The sequence below is a fragment of the Bos indicus x Bos taurus genome, chromosome X (assembly GCF_003369695.1).
Source record: "Bos indicus x Bos taurus breed Angus x Brahman F1 hybrid chromosome X, Bos_hybrid_MaternalHap_v2.0, whole genome shotgun sequence".
Taxonomy (NCBI): domain Eukaryota; kingdom Metazoa; phylum Chordata; class Mammalia; order Artiodactyla; family Bovidae; genus Bos; species Bos indicus x Bos taurus.
The window spans coordinates 137258811-137283638 of record NC_040105.1 but is presented as its reverse complement, the minus strand read 5'-3'; the positions used below and the strand labels follow the sequence as shown (position 1 = coordinate 137283638).

Below are 24828 nucleotides of genomic sequence, written 5' to 3'. Positions count from 1 at the left end.
CTAATGAAGCTAATGCTAGAAGAGGAGTTCACGAAGTCAGAAGTGGTAGACAATCATTCGTCAAAGGTAAAGCAGGATGATGAACACTCTGTGAATACAATTTTCAAACCTTTGAAATGAAGTTTAAAGAGGTACTCAGGAGGACCATCTGGTTAGACTCCACCAAAAATACATGATCAGAACATTAACAAACACAAATATGATAGGTGAGTAAAAGAAAAAAATGAAGCAAAGCAGTAGTCTGATGAGACAACTTTTGGACTTATTTCTTTTCCACGCTCCGGCCTACAAGTTTGACAATCTGTGTGCAGAAGAAGGTTACATTGAAAGGGAGTGAAAAAATTGGGATTTGTTGTTCAAAGGGGGCTGGTGACATCTCTGGCCTTATCTTGATTGAGACTGGGGTTTCCAAGGCCATTTCCACACATTTTTCCCTCCAAGTTCAATCACCCAGCCATGTTCAGGAGAGCTGTGAGAGGAGGAAGAATGAGTCTGGGGGTAGAAGCTAGGAGCTCCTGTTGTGAGACTCCCTCTGACTTTCAAACATTTATATAATCTCCCAGTCTTTGGGGTTTTGTTTTTGTCTAATGGTGAGGAGAAAAGCCAAGCTGCACACGTCAGTGGATTACTGTAAAGACCAAATAAAATAACATCAGAACAGAATAGTCTGTGAAATCTTTTTGAAAGGCTACCACAAGTGCTGTTAATATTTCTGTTTTTGTTAACTGTGAGTTTTCTGGCATCTTGTTTCAGTTTATCTGTTACATGATGGCCTCCTTCAGCACTTAGATGGCAGGAACCCTCTGTGTAGTTCTCTCAGCGTCTTTCCCATCACCACATATTTGTCTGCACTATTCCTGTGCCTGGAAATACCCTTTTCTTCTCCTAGTATCCAGATCCTGTGTGCGTATGTGTGCTCAGTCCTGTCTGACTCTTTGCAACCCTATGGACTATAGCCCACCAGGCTGTTCTGTCCATGGGATTTCCCAGGCAAGAATACTGGAGTGGACTATTTCCTCCTTCAGGGGATCTTCCCAAAAGGGTTTGAACCTGTGTCTCTTTGCATCTCCTGCATTGGCAGGAAGGTTCTTTACCACCTGAGCCACTGGGGAAGCCAGTGGCTCCCCTACTCATCTTTTAAGACACAGTGCCAAGTCTAGCCTCAATAATCATAATATGCAAGACTTGCAAACACCTTGATGGAGATACTTCCTTGTCAGTGATGTCAATTTCATTGGTCTTGTCTGATGGTGGAAATCTGAGCATCTCAGAAGAGATGTTATCCCACCAATACAAGTGAGTATGAATGAGGATCACAACAGGTATATGCCATTAGGTTGAAAATCTTAAGTTTGGCCTGTAACTAAGAATGTGAAGCTTTTTCACCTACACTTAAGAATGCATTTTACATAGTGAGATAGGGCCATTTTAACAAATCCATTTCAAGATCACCCCAACCTTTGTAGGAAGAGCTGAGTCATTCGTTTCCCACTTATGATGCCTCTTTGTTCTCCACAGCCCTACCCTTCCTTACTTCTTTGCCTTGTGCATTGATATCATTCATTTTTACATTTTCCTAACCTATCAGGAAGAAGGTTAGAATCTGTTCCCAGTTTTTCTTTACCCATGTGTCCTGTCCTTTTTCAGATTCCTTTTCTTTCTTACACATCTTCTCCCTTCTGCTCATTTTCCTCTTCCCTCTTCTCCAAATCCCCCCCAGCTCTCCATTCTCTGAGCCACTCCAGTGCTTACAGTTTGCATCACACAACCTAAAGTTGATTACTGCCTCCTTGAGTGATTCCTCTCTTGTCTCCCCAACCAGATCATATTTCACTCACAGGAGGGATCAAGCCTTTTTACTCCACTTATAATTTTCAAATTTCCCAATGCAGACCAGACTGTCTGCTGTTGAAAAGCTTAATAAAACAGTGAAGGTCAGTGAACATGGTTCTTTTCCTGATAAGATATACCAGGAGCATGACATGGGTCTGACAGAGTAGCTAAAATCAGTGGGAGTGTTATAAATAGTATAGTGGGTCACTGACACTAGTGTCTCACTGACACTAGTTAGGTGGTGCGTCTATGGGGTCGCACAGAGTCGGACACGACTGAAGTGACTTAGCAGCAGCAGCAGCAGCAGCAAAGAATATGCCTACCAATGAAGGAGATGCAAGAGAGCTGGCTCAATTCCTGGGTTGGGAATTATTCCATGGAGTATGAAATGGCAACCCACTGCCTGGAAAATTCCATGGGCAGAGGAGCCTGGTGGGCTGCAGTCCATGGAGTTGCAGAGAGTCAGACATGACTATGTAACTGAGCGTGTGTGCACGCACACACACACACACACACACACAAATGTGTTGAAAATATTAAGATGATGGCACCTCTGGACACCTGCTTGATGGCCAGATCTTTGTTGTAACAAGAGACAGTTCCCATATTTGATGAAAGCATTTAGCATAGTTCCTGTGTGTTTATAGAATAATAAATGACTAAGGTCTATATTAAAAAAGAGAATGATTTGAGCATTTAGGAAAAAAACAAATTCATAACAGTCAGTGAGTCTAATAAAGAAGGTAAAATAAAAGGAAACAGAGGCATTTACAAATACTTCCAGACAACATTTCGCAACTGCAAAGGTTCCTTAATGCCACTGTTCAAAATATAGCTAGCATTTCCTAGAACTAAGAAGATATCACTTTTGGGCCAACTCAGAAGGCAGTGGTTTTAGTAACATGTTAATTAAAAAAATTCAAATAAATTATTTAAATAAAGTCATACTGTTAAAACTAGACCAGATATGTTTGGGAAATAAAATAGTGCCCAGTATTAGTAAACAACAACAACCTAACAAACAAAAAACAAAAGCGAACAACCCCACCCCCCGACAACATCAAGATTTTGAGGGTGCTAGATGTTGATCTCTGGTTTCTCAAAAATTTAAGCCTAACAGGCTAAAATAAGAAGATTTAGAAGTAGCCGGTATTCAGACCTCTCACCCCAGAAATGCTGCCAGTTTTCCCACTTTGGGAAAGGTGGGAGGCACTTTTGAGGTCCTAAGGTAGGGCTGGGACAATTGCCTGCCTACAGTTCTGGTTTGACTTTGTTCAAGAGTACACAGAAAAGATTATAGAAACCAAAGTAGGCAGCCTTGGTACAAGACATTCTGGTGGCTCTTTGACTTGGGGCGGGGGGAGAAGTAGGAGGAGCAGATCCTTGGGTTAGAGATGCCTTCCAGAATGAGGAATGATTCCTGCCCACTAAGGGAAATTACTGCTGTGATCAGCTTTCTTTCCTGAGTAAACACTGGTAAAATGGGGCACCCACTCACCTTCCTTTCCCCAAAAACCTATTACACAGTCTAACAAGCCTTTTGAAAAACCAAATGGAATAGCTAGCAAACGAAACTGGAAGAAAAATAGAGCAAATAACACTGGGGCTTTCTGGCTAGGCTTTGATATTTGGGGCTTGAAGATAACCTCACATTTGAATTATTAAGCCTTTGATTCCTCAGAGGGAAACTTTAAATGGGCCAGGACTCACTCCCAAGGAAACAGTGACTTTCTTTGGTCAACAATAAAGCTGACTCATTACATCAAAGGGTCTTTAATATTGAGGAAGTTCAATGTCAGCCATTTAGGGAACTCCACCTACAGACACACACTAGATGTGTTGGTGAGCTCTGTAGCTAATGGAAGATCCTCAAATGCAATCAGTTCAGAAAATAAGGAGTTAATACTGGCCACTGCAGGGGTCCTGAAAGACTCTACTTCAGGGCCAACGCTGGTACATATCCTGATATGTTGGTTCCTGTGCCTTAGAGGTTGTTAAATATTTTGAACACTGTCTCTGTGAGTGAAAGCCTTATTTAAATCAATCAAACACTTTTTAAAATGGAATTATCAGGTATAAATTTGAAAGTTGTTTTCTAAGCCCGACTTCTGACTTAACATTGTTTTAATTTATGAAAGATTTCAAATGGAAGACAACTCAGAAAATCATTACAAACTGCTGTGCACCTACCACCCCAATTTAAGAGGTGTTAATATTTGCTTCCTATATCTCTTAAAAAAAAAGAAAATGTTGTGAAAACAGGCAAAACCCATGTCTTTTATCTCTGTTCCCTTTTCCCTTCCCTCCCTGGAGGTAAGTACTAGTCTGCAGTTCGTGTGTGTCATTTCTTTGCATGTTTTTATACATTCTCTATATATGTATATGTCAAAAAATAATATATAGTGTTGTTTGTTTCTATGCTTCAAAAATTTATGTAGGAGATGGATGGTGGTGATGGCTGCACAACAACGTGAATCTACTTAATGCCTCAAAATTGTAACTTAAAAATGGTCAAAATGGGAGAATTCCCTGCTCCAGTGGCTAGGACTCCACGTTTTTACTCACTGGGCTGGTGTTCAATCCCTTGTTGGAGAACTAAGATCCTGAAAACCACACAGTGCTTCCCCCCCAAAAAATGGTAAATTTTAGTTTTGTATATTTTAACCACAAAAATATGCTAATGATATCACATCACATATATTCTTTTGCAATTTTCTCTTTCATTCATGCAACCTTATGTTTTGTGACTATTAATGCTTTTACATGGGCATCTAGTTAATTCATTTTTATTGCTATATATATTCCATCATTTGACTAAACCTGATTGATGGATTGTTAGGTTGTTCCCCCTTTTTATACTGTGAAAGTGAAAGTGTTAGTCACTCAGTGGTGTCTGATTCTTGCAACCCCACGGACTGTAGCCCACCGGGCTCCTCTGTCCATGGGATTTCCCAGGCAAGAATACTAGAGTGGGTAGCCATTCCCTTTCCAGGGGATCTTCCTGACCTAGGGATTGAACCTGTGTCTCCTGCATTGCAGGCAGATTCTTTACTGTCTGAGCCACCATGAAAGGTTGTTCCCATTTTGTAGAGTGTACTGTCAGCCTAGTGTGTCTCCTTATGCACATGTGTACTTGTGATTTCCTATACACTTTTCTTCACCAAGCTCCCTTCAGCACCTCTTTCTAAATATTTTAAAAACATAGCTGCAAGTTCTCCCTTTAGTTGGACAGTGTATTTTGCAGGCAAAGAGAATTAAAGTAGGACTGTGTATATCCAGTCAATGAAGTTTGACAGAAAAGTTGTATACAGCAAAGCAATTTTGAAAACAAAATGTTTACTAGTAGTCTTGAAGACAATCCAGTTCTATTAGTTTTAAAAAAATTTCTTATCTTCCTTCTCATCATCATACTTTATTTAGCACTTAATCTGTACCAGGTACTGGTTTAACCTATTTTGTGTCATTTTATCTGCTATAATCCTATAAGGAAGGTAGGAGCACTGTCTCTACTCCAACATGAGAAAGCAGTGGCTCAGAGAGGTTAGCAATAAATTTGAGCTCAGTCTTACCTGCTGGATCCCAAAGTCTCTGGTTTTAACTACTCTAAACACTTCTTAAGTTTTCCAGATTTCACAAGGCCCAAATGGGATATACAAAGAATATGATTTAAGGGTCATTGTAAGGCTTGCCCACTTGTCTTAAAAATACTTTTTCTACAGGAAGATTTCTAGAAGGACACAGAATTTAGAGACCTTAAGGACATATATTGCTAAACCTGACCAAATAAAATTAGAAAACTTCTACAAGACAAGAAATGACAAACTTGGAAAATACTTGCAACACGTAGGAGAGACAAAGGGATGTTTTTCTTAATTTACCAAAGAGAAAGATCAAAAGCTCAGTATTAAAATTGGCAGAGGATATGAAAGTGAATTTACTGAAAAAGAAATACAAATGGTCACAACAGATATGAAATGACATTCAGCCTCATTTATAAAGAAATTATAATTTAAGCTACAAGCTACCATTTTCTGCCAATCAGATGGGCATATATTAAAAGGTTTAGTAATACTTAGTGTGGCTGAGGGTATGGCAAAATGGGCATCTTTGCACACTACTGGTGTTCAATCTTTTGAGAGGGCAATTTGGTAATATCTACTACTGTTGAAAATTAATCTGGTGTAGATACTCACAAAAATGCCCCAAAACACATGAATGAGGTTGTTCAATGCAGTGCTATAGTGATAAAGGATTTAAAAAACCAACATGTCCATCAAGAAACAAATTACTTAATAAATGGTATGTCCATATATTGTAATATAATATGTAATATCTCTTAAAAACAGAGGTAGATGTATATGCTTCAAAAATACTTCAAAGAGCTTAAAAACTATAATCAAACAATAGAAGCAGGGTGAAAATTAATGCATATATGATTCCTTTTATGTAAGGGAAAAATACATATGAAGATCTCAAAGGAATCTCAAGAAACTATGAACACTTTAAAAAGAGGGAATGGGGTGTGTATGTTTGTGGTGAAGAAGCCTAGAATTTGCTGAACTTTTCTATAGAGTCTGGACTTTCAAATCACAGACATATATTACTTTTATATTTTTATGTTTCAATATGAATGGGGCTTATCTAGATGGCGAGATTATAGGCTGTTTTAATTTTGTATTCTTTATATTTCTCTTTCTTAAAAAATAATAAATATAATAATTTTTTTTTTTTTTTTTTACTATGGGACTGCCAGGATGGCCTTCAAAGTCTTCCACTGAGCCTTTTTCCTTGACTCATAGTACAGCCCCTCTGGTTAAGAGCAACCCAGTGACAACCATCAGCACTTTGAGACGCTTTGTGGAGAGCTGTCTCTTATGGAAGCAAAGAGACCTGAAATCTCAGGGACTAGTCATAGGACAGGACAGTGTGTGTGTGTGTTTTCAAATAATATGTTTTGTCTTTTGTTGAATTACAAAATAATAAATTCTCAGGAAGTTCAAGAGAACAAAAATCAAATCATTCAATATTCCTTATGTAGCAATTCCCATTGCTAACATTTAGATTAACTTCCTCTCAATCTTTTTTTCTCTGTATGTATAAACCAACCCTTTACTGTTATAGATGCAGCAGTATACGGTACATCGTTTTGTACTGAGTATTATTTTGTGGGTATTTTCCTTATACCTGAAGGTTTGGGGGCTATGGGAATGACCTGTCCTGGCGCTGACAACAAGGGAAGTACATTTTTGGTAGGAATATTGAAAATAATAATGAAATTGATGACAGATCTGTGTTTACTATCAGCATTCACTGGAAATCGTAAACAATGTCAGGATAAAACATTCCTCCCACGGAGTTGTCTGCCTTTAACATATGCCACAGTATGCCTAACCCTGCTCTGACTAAGGGTGAGAGAGGGGAAAGCCTGGATTTCTGTCTTGGGAGGGGGCTCAGAGTTAGCCAAGGGAGTCCCCGAAAGAGGAAAAAGGAGAAGACATTTCAAACAGCCCCTCCTTTACAAGTTTTCTGCTTAGATTCAGTTCGCTTGAGAAACTGCTTGACTTAAAAAAACAAAACAAAACAAAACAAAACAAACTTAGCAGTTGTCTTTCTTATGTGCGTGTAACTGAAGTCATTCAGTTCAGTTCAGTCGCTCAGTCGTGTCTGACTCTTTGAGACCCCATGAATCGCAGCATGCCAGGCCTCCCTATCCATCAGTACCTCCAAAATGCTGGTTGAAATGCCCTCTGTGGTGCCATCTGTAAATTTTGGTCTGAAGTGGCCAAAATGCAATTAATTGATCAATTATAAAATAAAAGTGGCTTTCCTGGCTCCATTTCCAGCTGTGTTTTAGCCCCTGATGATATTAAAATAATGGATTTCCAAAGATATCTGGACTTTTGCATGTTGATTGAGTTTTACACTCTACACCTGCTAATTCATCCAGTATGGCTGGAGGATCAATGAAACTAAAGACATCTTCTGATGACTCCTCTGTTGTGGAGTGAATATTCTTGGTCCCCTGGGAAGTCAATGCATGGCAGACTTCACATTCCTTCAAGAATCAGCAAAGCATGCTAGACTCACCAGGAAATGACTCCCTCATTTCTTTGATTTTACAGTCAGCACCATGCATTTGGTAAACTTGAAATTACTGGGCTATCTTGTATTGATGGTGGAGCAATATGGGGCCATGATCAAAGCTTTAGCTCTAATATAGTTTCATGTTTTAGAACCTTAAAAACAAACATTTTGCATTGAAAGAAATTTCCTAATTAACTTCTGAAGAATTTGTACATTTAAACATCTTACCCTGCTGGAGAAGACTGATAAAGCAAACGTACTACCTTCTGTTGAAGAGAAATTGTATTTAGAAGGAACTTGCTATTCTCATAAAACTTTTAATAGGAAGAAGTGAATCAAATTCCTTAATTACCATTTTACGGTTGGTAAAAGGGCAAATTACATACCATCCATTTCTAAACTTCTAAATGTCTCTGGTGCTTTTAATTAAAGCTGCCATCTAGAAACTACTAAAGCAATTTTATGCAATTAGTTATTTATAGGTTACCATAATACACCACTCAAAATATGGTTTAACTGATTTGCAGTCTGTTAGTGTGTGATCTCTGTCATTTTTGTTTGATGGGGGGGGGTCTTTATATTAGCTAAGGTGATCCTTAAGTGGACAGATAAGAAAGATGTGACACTGAGGAGCTGTAATAAGGAAAGTTCGGGGGGCTAGTGATCTCAAGTAAAAAGAGGAAGAATCATAATTCCATATAGTCTGTCTTGCTATGTAGGGGTGGAAGCGTCACTGGAGACAATACCGCAGAGAAGTATATCATCGTTATCCTCCCATCTCTCCCCACTTTGCTGCTGTTCTGCTAGATACCTAGCACTGCCCTTCCTCATGCCACCTGGAGTGGCTGCCACCTCGGCTGGTCCCCCTCTGGTGATCTCATCTATCCCAACCCACCCATCCTGTGCTCCATGTCCTCAATGCCCCCCTTACGTGTTTGAATGAGGGATTAATCTGTTGCTCTCCTAGGCAGTACCTGCACTCAACACTGAAGTTCACCTCTAAAGAAAACCATTACGGAATGAATTTAATGGTGAAAGTGTAGGCTGCTAAAGGGCATAATTTTGGTAACGAGGGTCGTGGGGGGGTTCCTCAAAATATAACATGTAGAAAGAACCAGCAATAGAAGTACTGCATCTCAAGGTCTGGAGGGATCAGCCAGTCATATCCCCAAATCCCACACCTTTCTACCCTAGAAATGATCAAGGCTCAGACTGACTGACAAGGATAATTTGAAACTTGCCTCCTTTCGAAGTAACTTATTCCGTATTTGGGTCATTATTATAAGCAGCCTTATTATTAGCAACAAAACAGCAGGCCTGATCAGAATGGCAGGTAATATTTAACATGTAGACACTACATGCTGGGCACTGTGCTTTACAACACACTTCACACAATGCAGGAGGCCCCGGTTCCATTCCTGGGTCGGGAAGATCCCCTGGAGGAGGGATAGGCTACCCACTCCAGTATTCTTGGGCTTCCCTGGAAGCTCAGATGGTAAAGAATCCGCCTGCAATGTGGGAGACCTGGGTTCAGTTCCTGGATTGGGAAGATCCCCTGGAGAAGGGAAAGGCTACCCACTCCAGTATTCGGGCCTGGAGGACTCTATGGACTGTATGGTCCACATGGTCGAAAAGAGTCAGACATGACTGAGCGACTTTCACTTTCTTTCACATGCATTACCGAACACTCCCATGTCGGCATGATTACTCCTATTCTAACTTCATAGATGAGGAAGTTGAAGCTCAGGGAAGTCTGGTGACTTACCCAAGACCACACATTTAACGAGTGGTGGATCTGGGATCTGTGTGCAGTGTTTTGACTCCAGAACCTGGGAACTTGTCTCTCATGGTATTTGTCCTCTAAAGTATTATCTGTTTGCTAGAATGTTATACATGAAAATGAAAATAAATGCAGAAGATAAGTCATTTAATAATGTCCTTGTAGCTTTATAAAACTTGAATGAACTTAATACAAGTTCCCTGTATTAATTATGGATGTGTCCTGGACCAACTAGCCAAGGCTAGATATAAGTGCCTTCCTTTTGTCTGACTTCTCTACCAACAGGTTATGATTTTAGGATTGTGATAGAAAAGCCAGAAAGGTTCTCAAGTTCCAGCTGCTGATGTAATATAAGCTCTAAATCTTTTGACCATTCATAAGCAGATGCATTAGACCCACTGTGCAAATAATCAATTAAGCTCTGGGACTTCCCTGGTGATGCAGTGGTGAAAACTCTGTGCTCCCAATTCAGGGGCCCTGGGTTAGATCTCTGGTCAGGGAACTAGACCCCACATGCCACAGTGAAGACCTAGCATGCCACAGCTAAGACCCATCGGAGCCAAAACATAAATAAACATCAATAAAAGTTAAACTCTCCTTCTGGTTGCATCATAGGTACTAAGTCATCAGGTGTAGCTACCACAAACTGAGGGAACAATAACAGTTTAGGAAAGAAATACCCAGAAGTGGAAACAACACAGGATCACTGAGCAATAAAGAACAAATATTTTACCTGAATTTTAAGGATTTGTCAAACTTTTTTTTTCAAGATGCCTCTGATTCTAGGACAAGGATGTGGGAGGAAAGTTCTCACAGGAAATGCCTTGAAGCTGAGGCAGGAATTTGGTCATGTGTGGCAGAAAGCTGATCTTACCCAGAAAGCTGACTTTACTAGGTGGGGTGTCCAAACCATTCCTACATACCTCCAGGTCTGATTGTACTTTGTCATTTTTAGCAGAAGAGATTCACTTCTCTAGAACACTGAGGCCATCAGAATGGAGGACTGGTCAATTTTCTAGCCCTTCTATCTACAAACTTCCACATCCCTACACCGACACACTATCTTAGGGAGGTCTCTTCAATCTCCCCTCCGATTCCAGGCCTACTCCAGTTTCCTTCCAATCTGGTTTCATCATTTATTCTCTGCCTCTTGTATCTTACCATTGACCTGTAATCATTGCATGTATCTCATAGAAAAAGCTCCTGAGTGCCTTGTCCTCTCACTCGTTATCCCTCTATCTTTTGCACCCAAGCCTCTCTTCAAAAGAGTGATCTTCAGTAGTCATATTTACTTCCTCACCTCTCACTGGCTCATCAAATGCCTGAAATCTGGCTTCCACCTCTACCATCATTCAAATCACCAATGAGCTCCTCACTGCGGAATCCAATGGCTACAATTGTGTGACACCTGATATTGTTTTTCACCCCTTGTGGAAACAAACCATTTCCTTGGCTTCCTGGATACCAAGCTCTCTCTGTTCACTTCCTCTTCTTGTGAAGATTTCTTCTCTATTTCATGAGATTCTCTTCCATTGCCTACTGTATACCTATTGGTATTTCCAATGATTTTTTTACCCCAGCTTTGCTCCAGCATATCTACCCTGTCACTAAAATAATCTGTCCAAAATGTATCCATCAAGAAAAATGGTACTGATGAACCTATTTGCAGGGCGGGAATAGAGACACGGACGTAGTGAATGGACCTGTGGATGTAGCAGGGGAAGGAGAGGGAGGAATGAATTGAGAGAGTAGCATTGACATATATACATTACCATGTGCAAAATACATAGCTAGGAGGAAGTTGCTGTATAACACAGGGAGCTCAGCCTGGTGTTCTGTGATGAGCTAGAGGGGTGGGATGAGGGGGAAGTGTGGGGGTGGGAGTTCAAGAGGGAGGGGACATATATATACTTATGCCTGATTCATGTTGATATATGGCAGAAACCAACACAGCATTGTAAAGCAATTATCCTCCAATTAAAAATAAGAAAAGTAGACAAATGCATCCACCAGATGATCAAGTCATTTCCCTGCTTCAAACCTTTTGCCTACAGGACAAAATGCAAACTTCTTTTTCTTGCCTTGCTCCTATCACCCTCAAATATGTTTACTTTAACAATTCTGAATTATTTATAGTTGCCCAAATATACCATTCATTTTACGCATGCTGCAGCTTGCCTGTAATTTTGATGAGGGTTGGCCTTAGTGTCAACACAAACAGTTATGTCACCATAATGGATCATGTACTAAAGGAATTTAGGAAAAGCCTCACTGCACCCCATTGCATAGTAGAAACAAAAGAACATTCTCACGTGTTTGTGCACTATACTCTCTCCCTCATAGATACCAGTTGTATCAGCAAGATACTAGTGACATCACTGATGAGAGTTTTACCATCTTTCCACTAACCCCAAAATTAGCCCTTCAAAACAGCATATAAATAACAGGGGGCATCAGCAGAACTTTAGGATGCACCTTGGATATATCTGGGTAGGGACAAAAACAGATTATTTTTGTCTAGACTTTATCATACCCAGCTTTCTTAATTGCCAATAAAGTTAAAGGAACTCCTGTATGATTAGTGTCATGAATAACCCAAAAACACTTTTAGAAGCCATGAAGATTTAAGGGTCATCTCCCTTCTCGGGAACAGCTCCGGGGCTGTTTGCATGTGTGTAGATACTGCCTAATCCTTGTCGAGTTCTGAGGTCAATATGCTTAAAGATGCACATGAAAATGGAGATATACTCCTTGGTGAGGTCCAAGAAAACCATATTAAGTCATTGATTAATTTCATGCTGTCCAGTCACTCCTTCACCCTCTGTCTCTACTTTTTAAAAAATAAATGTATTCAGCTTGTCACAAATTTTATTTTATATCTCCACATAGTACCATTTCACATTTTGTTTAAGTACTTGGTCATCTATTACATGACTCATTAGTTTGAGTTCTCTGTAGAATTAAAGAAAGTTGCAGTAAAAATAATAAATGGAACCTAAGTTTCAACTACATCATCCATGCATGTTTTAAAAGCATCTTTCAAAGTCAATTCAAACTCATATACAATGCCAGGGATTAGCACACCATCAACCTCCTTGCTAAACTTTTTTCCTTGCCCCATCATATTGAAGTATTGATGAGTAAAATGGCAAATGTTTCTCTTTATTGGGATTCCAATCAAAGTGCAGAAAACTGGATTAGATAAAGACTTCTTCCTAGGAGAAGTACCCAGGGGTTATCTTACATAAAACTCCATCTATTAAGAAAAAGTTGGTGAAATTTCTAATTGCAGAATCTTCCAAAGAGATGTGACAAAGTTTCTTGGGGATTTATTTGAACAATTCTATTGACAGATGATGCAAATGCTAAAGAGTGCACTATGGGTATACTACTGGGTCAGTAAAATCTGAGAAATAGTTTTAATAGGAAGATGAAAGTAGACTAAAAGTCATTCATCTTCCAAATAAAAATATTTTGTTTTCATTGAATACATGTCATTACATTGAAAAGCATTTCCCACTCTTTCCTACCCTCCCAGAGAAACCAACCTCCCAGAGAGATCATGGATTTTAGTAGTGTGGTATAGTGCAGGCATCAGCTCCCCCACCCACCATCCCATCCCTGTGCCTCATGGGTTTTGAACTCAGGCAGACCTGGTTTGAATTCCAGTGTTATCTGTAGAACGTCTGACCCTAGGTAAATTTCCAAAGAGTCGGACACAACTGAAACAACTTAACACACACAAATTTCTTAAGGTATCTGTGCCTCTATCCTCTCATCTATACAATGGGAATAATACTATTCACCTTGTGAGTTTCGAACATCAGAGATACCATGCGTAAAATATCTAACAGTGTACAGCACACAGCAGACACTCAGTAAGTTATACTTATGGTTATTTTAATACATTAGAGCTGGGAAGGAGAGCATCCTAAGCCCTTCAGTTTACACAACTGAACAATCTCAGGACTCAGTATGTGTATGCCTAGCCCAGTGTAACAAAACTAGTCAGTGGCATCATTAAGTCAATTTCAGGGTTCAGGGAGGTACAGTGACTTACACAGGGTCATACCAAGAATCATTACATGGAGGGGACGTGAAAATCTAGGCTTCCTAATCCTGTGTTCATCACAGTTTGCCTTCATTTCTCAAAACAACAACAAAAAGCCCCCCAACTCTAAAAAAACAACAACACACACACAAAAACTGAAAACCATGGCTTTTGACCTTTCGCCTTTTGCTGACTGGTTTTAATCCGATTGGATGATCTATTCCAACGTTAGGACAAATGATCTCAAAAGAAAATGTTATTTCATCCTATATTTAGAATAGATTCAGCAAATAAATTAGCTGTCTTGCAGATTAACATTTATTTGACTTACCTTGCATAATTAAGGACATGTTGGAGAGCCTGCCTGTAATTGCAATATGTTGCTTGTTAAAGTCTTAGAGGGAGCTCTCTTTCCTAACCTAGAAATGGTACTCCCTAGATGTACATTTCCATTTTCTACTGATCTACAGCTTTTCTTTATTAGCTTCTAGGTGGAGAGAAAAATCAAACCTCTCCTTAAAGAAATCCATTAAACATTTGCTGTCTTCTAAGGGGGAAGGATGAAGGAGCTGATGTGCATGGTAGCTGTAAAGCCAAAAAAAAAAAAACACAAACAAATTGGGCTTTTTTGAGAGAGAAAGGACCTGCAGGAGAACCTCAAAGACATAATTAGCAATTAGCAATACTCTCCTCTCAGTTTGCACATGGTGCCTTAACGACTTCTTGCAGGATTTTTCCTTCTATGGAAGTCTATGAAATTGCCCTGCAGCATTCCATATAATGAGACTCTCACTTCTGACTCACTGCCAAGGGTAAGTGCTGTCTAGATTCAGCGTGGAGATAGGTGCCCTAACTAGGCACTGAAGTGTTCTGACCAGCATTTTCAGAGCAACTGACGCCTGGACATAGGTTTTGTCATCAAAGTGATTTTGAAGATCACTAACAGGGTCCTCATCCACTGTGAACATGATGGAAGGAGATGTGATGGACACTTAGTGTGAGCCACTTGTACCCCTCCTTTAAGCATCCTCCTTCACTCACTGGATTAGAGCAGATGTTGCCAACAGCAGCTTCAGTACATTATGTGAAAGCTGTGTTGGACGGATTAGACATTCAGATGTCTGAAACCTGGGCCAGCTGTTCTTAGGGCCCCTTACTGCTTTGGGATGAATAAAGTGTACCACATTATTGTAAAGGCCACGCTTGGATAGAAGGTTGAGTAAATCAAGCCAAAGAAAAATGTGCTACTAGCTATGACCAGAAGAAAAACTTAAATATTAACTTTAATAGACACATACATTTTGGCACTCTCATTACTGATGCTTCCAGAGTTCATGTAAATCCTGCTCATCAGGACTCTATTATTGCTGCTTTTTGAGCAAAAAGAAAAAAAAAGCTGCAGGAACCAATTATTTGCTTTATTTGGAAAAGCTGATATTCATTCTCTATGTGGCAGGTTGAATGTGGTAGGTGAGATGAGTGGTTTTCATACTAGCAGCCACTCAGGAGGATGTCAATTTCAGGCACAATACAAGGTTGATTCCTCCCTATTTCTTATGCAGAAATCCTTAAAATACCTGCAAGAGTTTTAAACCTGTGCATAAGGTGGAACTCCAACCTGATGTCTTTCCTTGAAAGATGAGCTAATTATAGTTGCACCTGAGTTAAGCATTCACTCATCAAACGTTTATTGCAGACCTACTATATGTAAGAAACAAGTACAGGCACAAGAGAAAAGAAACATTCCCAAACACTTTACCACGATACTTATGGGTGGGGGCGCTTATGTTCCCTTAGGGAGAAAACATCATTTCCTTTCAGTGCTACTGAAATTCCTTTTAGGAGTACTTGGGTATGGATAAGACCTAATTTATCAATTACACAAGAAACCTGTGTAGTAGATTTCATACTGTGCAAGATTTTGCTGGGGAGGTGGGGAAGAGTCAAAAGAAATATAGTTTCTCATCTCAAGCCTCCCATTCATGAAAGAATTGGAAAGCAAAAGAAGGCAAAATATAACTAGGTGCTAATTGGGTAGTGTAGACACTGTTAAAGAAATTCAGATTTAATGGGTTGGTTAGCCAGAGGGGCTTTAAGAAAGACACAGGCCTTGAATATGGCCTTGAAGAAAGGGAAGCCTTTAAACTCTGATTGGAGTTGAAATTTAATCCCCATATGGCAAATGTCAAATAGCTAAAGAGTAACCTCTTAATATTTGAAACAGTAACTGACCATCTAATGAATTAAACACATTGACCTCACTATATTTTTTGGCATGGAAAGGTGTTCATAATACGTTAAGTACGAAAAGCAGATTATAGAACAGCATTCTATGATTCTATTATTAGAGAATAAAATATATGATATGCACAGAAAAAAAGTCTAGAAGGATAAAAATGTTGACAGTGGTTTTGTAGATGTGGTAGGATTATGGGTAACTTTAGTTAAAAACATTTTTTTGTGTTCTCTATTTTCTGATTTTTCTGCAACAATTGTATATTATTTGTGTAATAGTTAAAAAAAAAAACCATGTTGGGTTCTTAAAACTCACTACAATGAATACTTCATAAAAGTTTCTTGGAGAAGGAAGAGAGAATGATTAAATAATGAAGGAGATAGGGTGGATTATATATGGCGACAGAGTTAACAGCTGACTATCCTTCAGCTTAGTAGCCTAAGATGGGAATATGATCCAAGTCTATAAAATCATGAAGCTGACTAGGAGAACATAGATTTATTTAAAAATTTCAGGCAACAGAATCGAGGGTTGACCCTTGAATATTGGGAAGTTAAATTTAGGACAAATAAAATTAAGTCTGAGCTCTCACAGAAGGCAAAAGAAAAAAAAGGAATTTGTTATACTAGGATACTAGGGGTGGGGCTTCCCAGGGGTGGGGCTTCCCAGGTGATGCTGGTGGTAAAGAATCTGCCTACTAATGCAGGAGATATAAGAGACGTGGATTTGATCCCTGGATTGGGAAGATCCTGGAGGAGGGCATGGCAACTCACTCCAGTAGTCTTGCCTGGAGAATCCCATGGACAGAGGGGCCTGGCAGGCTACAGTCCATAGGGTGGCAAAGAGTTGGACACGACTGAAACAACTTAGCCTGCACACATGCATACTATGGGTGATATAAATTTAAAATGTAAGTATATAGCTTCAAGGATGATTTCCCCAGTGGCTCAGGTGGTAAAGAATCTGCCTGCAATGTGGCAGACCTGGGCTCAGCTGCTGGGTTGGGAAGATCCCCTGGAAAAGGGAATGGCAACCCACTCCAGTATTCTTGCCTGGATAATCCATGAACAGAGGAATTAAGACACGACTGAGTGACTAACCCTTTCACTTTCACTTCAACAATGATTTAGATAAGTTAATGGAAGAAAGGTTCATTAAAGGTTGGTGATTGTTAAGCAAAAGGCAGGAATGTCTCAAGTCTATGAGATACTCAATATATTTGAAAGTGGCAGAATGTGGCACAGATTTGACCCCTAACCAGTGCAGGCCACAGTGCTAAAGCCATCCTCCTGGGGGCCCTTTGCTGGGCCAGGAGTTAACCCTTTAGTTGTTGGACTGTTGGGAGATTCCAAGAAGGAGATCATGGGCTGGGGTGTCCAGGAGGCAGAGGGTCCTGGGCAATAATTATTTATCAACCAGAAAAGAGGCATTCCAATATGTTCCTAATAGTTATGACTATCCCAATGCATATCGGCTAAAAATTAGTCCTGGGTGTGCCTATCTTCCGGAGAAGGCAATGGCACCCCACTCCAGTACTCTTGCCTGGAAAATCCCATGGACGGAGGAGCCTGGTAGGCTGCAGTCCATGGGGTCGCTAAGAGCTGGACACAACTGAGCGACTTCACTTTCACTTTTCACTTTCATGCATTGGAGAAGGAAATGACAACCCACTCCAGTATTCTTGCCTGGAGAATCCCAGGGACGGGGGAGCCTGGTGGGCTGCTGTCTATGGGGTCGCACAGAGTCGGACACAACTGAAGCAACTTAGCAGCAGCAGCAGCAGTGCCTATCTTCCCATACAGACTTCAGAGATGACGTCTGTCAGAGGTACAGTATATTGGGATGGATGGACCACACTGGGACAACAGTCTTAGGGATCTGTGAAGTCAAATGAAACCTTTAGATGACCAAGGAATTTTTCTTACCTCGTGGGCTATTCAGGGAAGCTTCTGAGGCTCTTCCGCCATCTCCACAGTGGCTCTGGTCAAAGGGCAGGCACTGATCACCAGTCCCTGCCACCACTTCAAAATTCTTGGACAAATCTTTTGTTTCCACAAGAGATTTCAGCTTGTAGACTTTTCGGGTATTGGTGTCTGATAGATAAAGTGATTCAGACATTGGGTCCATAGCCAGATAGTATTTGTGAGCAGGGCTTGTGCTAAGAGAAGAGAAAAAGAAAGTTATTTAAAGTAATTTGTTCAGCCTACACTCCCTGGGCTCTGCCTTTTGTCACAAGTGGAAAACTCTCTTCAGAGGTGAAAGTATTAATGTATCTTCCTTCTTATGTACTGAGGAGATAGACACCTCTTTGTTTTTCTAGTAATGGGTCTGGGATTAAAAAAAATTCAGTGTGTACTGCTAACCTGTAATGATCTGATATCCCAGTACCATCCGTTTGAGGGTAGAGAAAGATGCAGAGGAGAGAAAATCCCAGGAGATCTGTTTTCTCATACATACCTTTTCTACTCCCCCCACCCAGTTCTCCAATTACCTACTAGATTACTGCCTGGATATCTCAGGCACCCCAAACAGAAACTCCCCAGTCACCTCAAAATCCAAAACCGAAGTTAGTTATTCTCTTCCTGAATTCCCCATCCTTCACAAACCTACTTCTTGTCTTCTGAGCTTCCTACCTCACTCGGGGTCCCTACTGTCCTCCTGGGGTCCTGTTGGAAACTGAAAGGCATCCATAAACTGTGACGAGCGTGGCTTAGGTTGAGCTGTGCTGCAGATACATTGTGCCAAACTTCTCCTTTCCAAGCTTCCTTGTTTTTCACTTTTTTGTTTTTTAGCTGACTACCATATTTCTTGAATCCACATCTTCTTCTTTCAGGACATAATACAAGTGATTACATTTGACCTTTCTTTTGGTTGTAATCACAATCATCCATACCTCCTAAAGGTGACAAGTTACCTTGACTGGATTTTGGTATTCCTGAAATTCTTCAATTATATATTTACACGGGACCTTGTATTATTTTTATCTGCATATGTGGCTGAGCTCATTCACTAGTTTTGATCTTCCTAATTTCATTTTTCCTATCACTGCAGGAGTTTTGGTTTGGGGGACATTTTGCTTGAACTTAAGGGTCATGTACTGCTGACATCATCTAAGCTCTAAACCTTGAGGTCTAACCCTTACTCTCCCCCTTTCTCTCCACATGTAATTGTGCCTGCAAATGAACTTTCAGAACTTTTCTTCTATCCCTCCTGCCATTACATTAGTTTTAACCTTCATCATCTCTGGCCTGCAATATTTTCCACAGCCCTGCCCATAGGAGGTGTTTTTGAAACCTTAAATCCATTTTTCCCCATCTTGCCTCCAGAGTTAATCTGATCATTTGCTTCCCATCTTTAAAAACTCTACAGACTTTTAAATATTCCTTGGTATGGGGCACATTCCTTTATTTACTAAGTAATTAATTCTTGTATGCCTTTTAAGGTTTTATACAGGCATTATCTTCTGAAGAAAGCTTACCCTAAATCTCTAGGCTCAGTTATTTGCCTATGCTTACCTCTATTCTGGGTGATCACATGTCATATTAACTTAAAAAAAATGTATTTGTATCCCCTAATAAACCATGAGAGGTTGGACAAGAGCTACCCTGTCTCATTTCTAGTGTGCTCACTGCACAGCACTCCGCCTCACACCTGGTAGCCTAAATCGGAAACTGGCAGCCATTCTTTACTACTCCTTCTTTCCGCCATTCCCCATATCCAGTAAAACAACATTAAAGAAAAAAAATTCTACCTCCTAAACTCGTCTCCAATCTGCCCACTTGTCTTTATCTCCACTGTCCGCAGTCCAGGGTTCTGCCATCTCTCACCTGCATTCCTTCCTTGGTACTATTTCTATGTTTGTATTTGTTCGTGGAGTCATTAAAAAATATTTACTAAGTGCAAACAATGTGCCAAGGAACTGTGCTATGGTCGGGAGACCTACTTGTGTGCACAGCAAAGCCCTTTTCTTCATGAAACTCACAGTCTCGTGGGGGAGTCAGATCAGTAAATAGGCTATGACTTGTAAATAGGAGTGTTACAACAGAAGTAGAAAGGAGAGAAATGAGCAGATAGGAGGAACACATTACCTAGCAGCACCCATGACATGGTATTAGCATTATTTTTTAAAATTATTAACTGAAGTTCATATTTTATTCAGATTTACTTAGTTTTTACTTAATATCCCTTTTCTGTTTCAGGATTCCATCTAGGATACCAAATTATATTTAGCCTTCCAGTCTCCTTAGGCTCCACAGGGCTGTGACAGTTTCTCAGAGTTTGCTGGGTTTTGATGACCTTAACAGTTTTAAGGAGTACTGGTCAGGTATTTTGTAGGATGCTCCTATTGGAATGTGTCTGATTTTTTTTTCTCACAGTTAGACAGGGAAGGAAGACCACAGGGGTAAAGTGCCATTCTCATCAAATCAAATCAAGGGTACATAATATCAACATGGCTTATCACTGTTAATGTTGACCTCAATCACCTGACTGAGGTAGTGTTTGTTGGGTTTGTCCTCTGTAAGTTAACTCTTTCTGTCTTATTTTCCACACTGTATTCTTTGGAGGAAGTTACTCTGCCAAGACAACACTTAAAGAGTAGGGAGTGTACCTCCTTGAGGGTCGAGTATCTATATAAATTATTTGGAGTTCTTCTGCATGACAACTTTATGTTTTCTTCTCCATTTATTTATGAACTCAACCATTTTTTTTCATATCAATATGGACTCATGGATATTTGCTTTATATTTTGCATTAAATCCAATACTACTTTATTTTGTTGCTCAAATTGTCGCAGCTTTACCCCCTGGGAGCTCTTTCTGTTGGCTCGTGTGCCCCTCATCCACCGCCATCAGTGCGGGTGTGCTTTGTTTGTTTTTTGAGCACGTCCTTCCTTTCTGGAACTACATGATGCTCCAGGCTCATCTTGTATGATACCTGCCCTGGCACCAGAATGAATCGTTTTTCCAAGTATCCCTAGTCCTTTTATTGAAAAATGGTATTAGAGAGTAAGATCTGAATACTGGGTGTAAGCACTATTTTTTCCCCTCCACACCTTGCTGTCTCAACTACTCTGTGAACTCTTTGCAGGCAGGAACCTTACCTTTCTACCTCAGTGCCAACAGAGGGTCTGACAGGGCTGATGCTCAGTAAGTGCTGAACTAAACTGTAGGACATGAATCTAACTAAGACATAGAGGAGTTCAGGCCTTGGCTACTTAGCCAAGCAAAATGGACGGGAGAGGGTCATTAGACTAATTAAGATGCTCTTAAAGACTGGCATTAAACTGTAAATAAAACCCAGAGCTGTTAAGAGTAAAAAAAAAAAAAAAAGACTGGCATGTTCCTGATTGTATTTGTAATTGCCATTTGCCCTCTAAGCATATTTATGTTAATGATAGTAAGGCTGGCAAATACTGACTTGAGATCCAGTTTATAGTTTTAATTGGAAAAAAATCAAATCCAATTGGAATACTTGATTTTTTTCTACTTACCTTCATCAAATAAGAGAGTCCGGTAGATTCCAGGGACATCCTCAACCCTGGAATTACCATGCCAGCTGCTGTAAATAAACCGTGAAGGGCCCGACAGATTCCAGTATTGCTTTGGCAGTCATACGAGACAAAGCATCTCTGTAGCAAAGACTGCTTAAATATGGGTTTGAGTAAAAGTTTTCACATATTTAGTTGTACTTTTTGCCTTCAGAATAAAAATTTTCCAGTGCCCTTAGATCTTTCTAGAATAAAGAAGGGGTCACACCCCTCCTCAAAACAACCTTCAATACTTTGGTAGCCAGCTTGTGGAAGTTTCAACTGAACCAGATTAATCATGTTTTGTTTAGGGAAAGTCCATAGGCTATTTTTCCAAGAGAAATGTTATTTGTACAAAAACACTTTGGAATGCATTACATTCATTTATTATTGAATATCCTCAAAGTGCCTGTGAGGGAACTTGGAATTATCATTCTTCTCAAATCTCAACTGAGGAAACCCAGGCACATAGAAAGCTCACCCAGGGTCACTAACAAGTCTGTGCTTGGACCAATATTAGATTAGATTGTATGTAACTGAGTGTGCAAAATAAATACCTTCAGAATACTCTTGTTCTGAAAGTGACAAAAAAAAATTCAGTGTTACAATCTTCTTCTAACTATGTTGCTTTGCGAGGCTGTTCTCAAACTCTGTGCACTGGCCTTTAGAAAATGGAATAGCCCAAATGCACCAAATTCAAATTTGATTGCTATTTTCTTGACAGCCAACAGTCAGGAAGGTCTCCTATACTGAGAAGCAATTTCTTGCCATTTCATGCCATTTCCCAAGTGCACTTCAGCTCTTTTGAGATTGGTTTCTTTCTACTTTGTGAAACATGCCAAACCTGAGAAAGAAAAACCACTGGAATACATTCCAATTTGTTCTAATCCCTTGTGTCTAAATACATATTGCGATTTGAGATATGTGAAGATTATAACTTTAGTGGTATTGTCATCTTCTGGTTAGTTTTCCATGCAAGCAATGCCTGCATGGAGACTTAGCAAAGATCACTTAGCAAATATCACTTCACTCATGCCAGTTAAAACCACATAGATTGTGAAATGGGCAATTAATGCTCATAATTAATACGGTGCAACATTTTACCAGCAAGCAATTTGATAACCAACTTAATTTGCTTAAGGAGTCAGTCATGCCAAAGTAGCAAGGCTGATCTTGTGCACTGGCATTTGGGAAGTGCCTCTCCCAAATGGACTCCAAATGACAAACCCCATCACTGCCATTTTGATGACAATTGGCATTCGAAAGTGAACAAATTCAATTTTCTCCTTTGCAATTTCAGGTAACTTAGAACAGTTTTGACAAGTGTAATGTGTTAACAAGTTGAATAGACATACTTATGACTAATTTCAGAGTTATATGCCATTGTCAGTAAATGGTCAGTTTAAAGTTTATTATCTTTTTTTTTGATGGGGCAAAACAGAAACCATGAGGTTGCATAAGGGGAACATGGAGAAATCTTATTCAAGAAGGTCATCATGGGCATTCTCTTAATACACTTGCCAACTAAATTCCTGGAAGTAGGAAGACTGCTGCACCGTCTCTTTCTCTACTTGCAACTTGAAAGTGAAAGTGAGGTGAAAGTGTTAGTCGCTCAGTCGTGTCTGACTCTTTGTGATTCCATGGACTGTAGCCTGCAGGACTCCTCTATCCATGGGACTCCCAGGCAATAATACTGGAGTACTTTGCCATACCCTCCTCCAGGGGGTCTTCCTGATCTGGGGATCAAACCCCCATCTCTTGTCTCCTACATTGGCAAGAGGATTCTTTACCATCTGAGCCACCAGGGGAGTCCACAAAATCAAATCTATTTGAACTTACAGACTCACTTGTGATATCACCTAAGAAAACACCATGAGGCTGGAGGCTTTGCTTTCCCGGGAAGTACTGAACTGCCAACTTTCTCTTATCATGTTTTCTTTTTGGTACATTCTGATCCTCCAGCAAATTCCACTTAGTGGAGCTCTCCTTTTGGAAAACACTTACCTGAGTTATAACTCCTAAGTTAACATTTACATTATTCCTTTAAACTTATTTAAGAAGTAAAGTTTCCCTATTAGCATATTATTAGGAGGTGATGTCTTAGGCAGGAAGGGGCATTAGGCACCCACCCATGTGATTTGCTTACCTATGTCTGGTATCTCTGTTTCTAGGGTGCACAAGGTATCCACGAATAGCAAGTAAAAGCAAACAGAGAGTCATCAGTATCATCCAACAAGCCAAACTGAACCAGACACACCTCTTCCTAACTCAGCTTGTGGTCAGTAGAGGGACTCCATAGGGATCACTCAGTCAGATGGGTAAGCCAAAGTGGACCCAATCCCTCCTGGCTGCTTATCCTGAGATGGCGCCAAGATGACTGAACATCCAGCTTGGTGCCTGGGCTAAAGCTCTAAGGTAGTTTTTTTCAAAAAGTTCTCTCTGGACTGTTTTCATTGGAAGCAGCTGAGCTCTTGCCACATGTGCAGTTTCCTGGGGGCTCTCCCCAGTCATGCCAAATCAGAATCTGGAAGTGGGAGTGGGGCCCAACAATTCCATTTTTAACAAACTCAGCTGGTGATTCTGAGGCAGAATAAGGCTTAAGAACCCCTGGGCTAAGTTTTGAAGAAGTACCCACTGCAAAGGGTCTGATCATGCAAGTCTCTAACTTGAAAGCCACTTTATCAAAATGCAAACTCTTTCATTATCCAGTCTATGTACAAGAGACATCCCCAACCCAAGCTTAAGCCACTTATATGATTGTAGAGGTGAGATAGGGACATCACTTGTGCACATTAGCACAAGTATTTAGCAATATTAAACAATTTAACAAATTGAAAGTATAAAACTTTTTTCTTCAACCATGATAGAATGTACCTGGCATCAAAACTGCTGCATCAAGAAAGTTTCAATAAAACATTGTTTACATCAAACTACAAGAGCCTTGTATTGGCCAGCTACTCATGCTCTGAGGGAGCAACCTGGGTGGGTAAAACAGAACTGTCATGTCAGAAACAGCAGAACGCTTCGGGGGTCCCTGATCTGTAAGCAGCTTGGCACAGGGCACTGCCTAGGGTATCTTACTCTGGGATGGGGTATGGGTCTTCTCGCCCAGGGAGCACAGTCTGTGTATAGGCCTGACCTTGGGTCCAATCTGCCCAGAATTAAAAGGTTATAATCATCTGTGAAATATAGTCATTGCAGTTTTAAAATGCTTTTAAACCTGGCCCTTAGGTCATTTTGAAAATCATGAAGATAACAAATCTTTTTATCTAAACTAGAAAATGTTCTTATTAGTTGGAACATCAGCAAAGAAGAAA

The 24828-nt window shown here is 40.1% G+C and overlaps 1 protein-coding gene across 6 annotated transcripts in view; it reads right to left on the bottom strand.

Moving 5' to 3' along the window:
* TENM1 (teneurin transmembrane protein 1) overlaps positions 1–24828 on the bottom strand; it is a 908231-nt gene that overhangs the window by 90393 nt on the left and 793010 nt on the right. For 5 of the 6 annotated variants that reach the window (XM_027535180.1, XM_027535183.1, XM_027535184.1 and 2 more), the window contains 2 exons: positions 23658–23678; positions 17910–18142 (listed from right to left, as the gene is read on the bottom strand). In XM_027535180.1, coding sequence (XP_027390981.1) covers positions 17910–18142; positions 23658–23678 — 254 coding nt within the window. The remainder of the gene's footprint in view (positions 1–17909; positions 18143–23657; positions 23679–24828) is intronic. The other variant, XM_027535182.1, reaches the window with a different exon arrangement.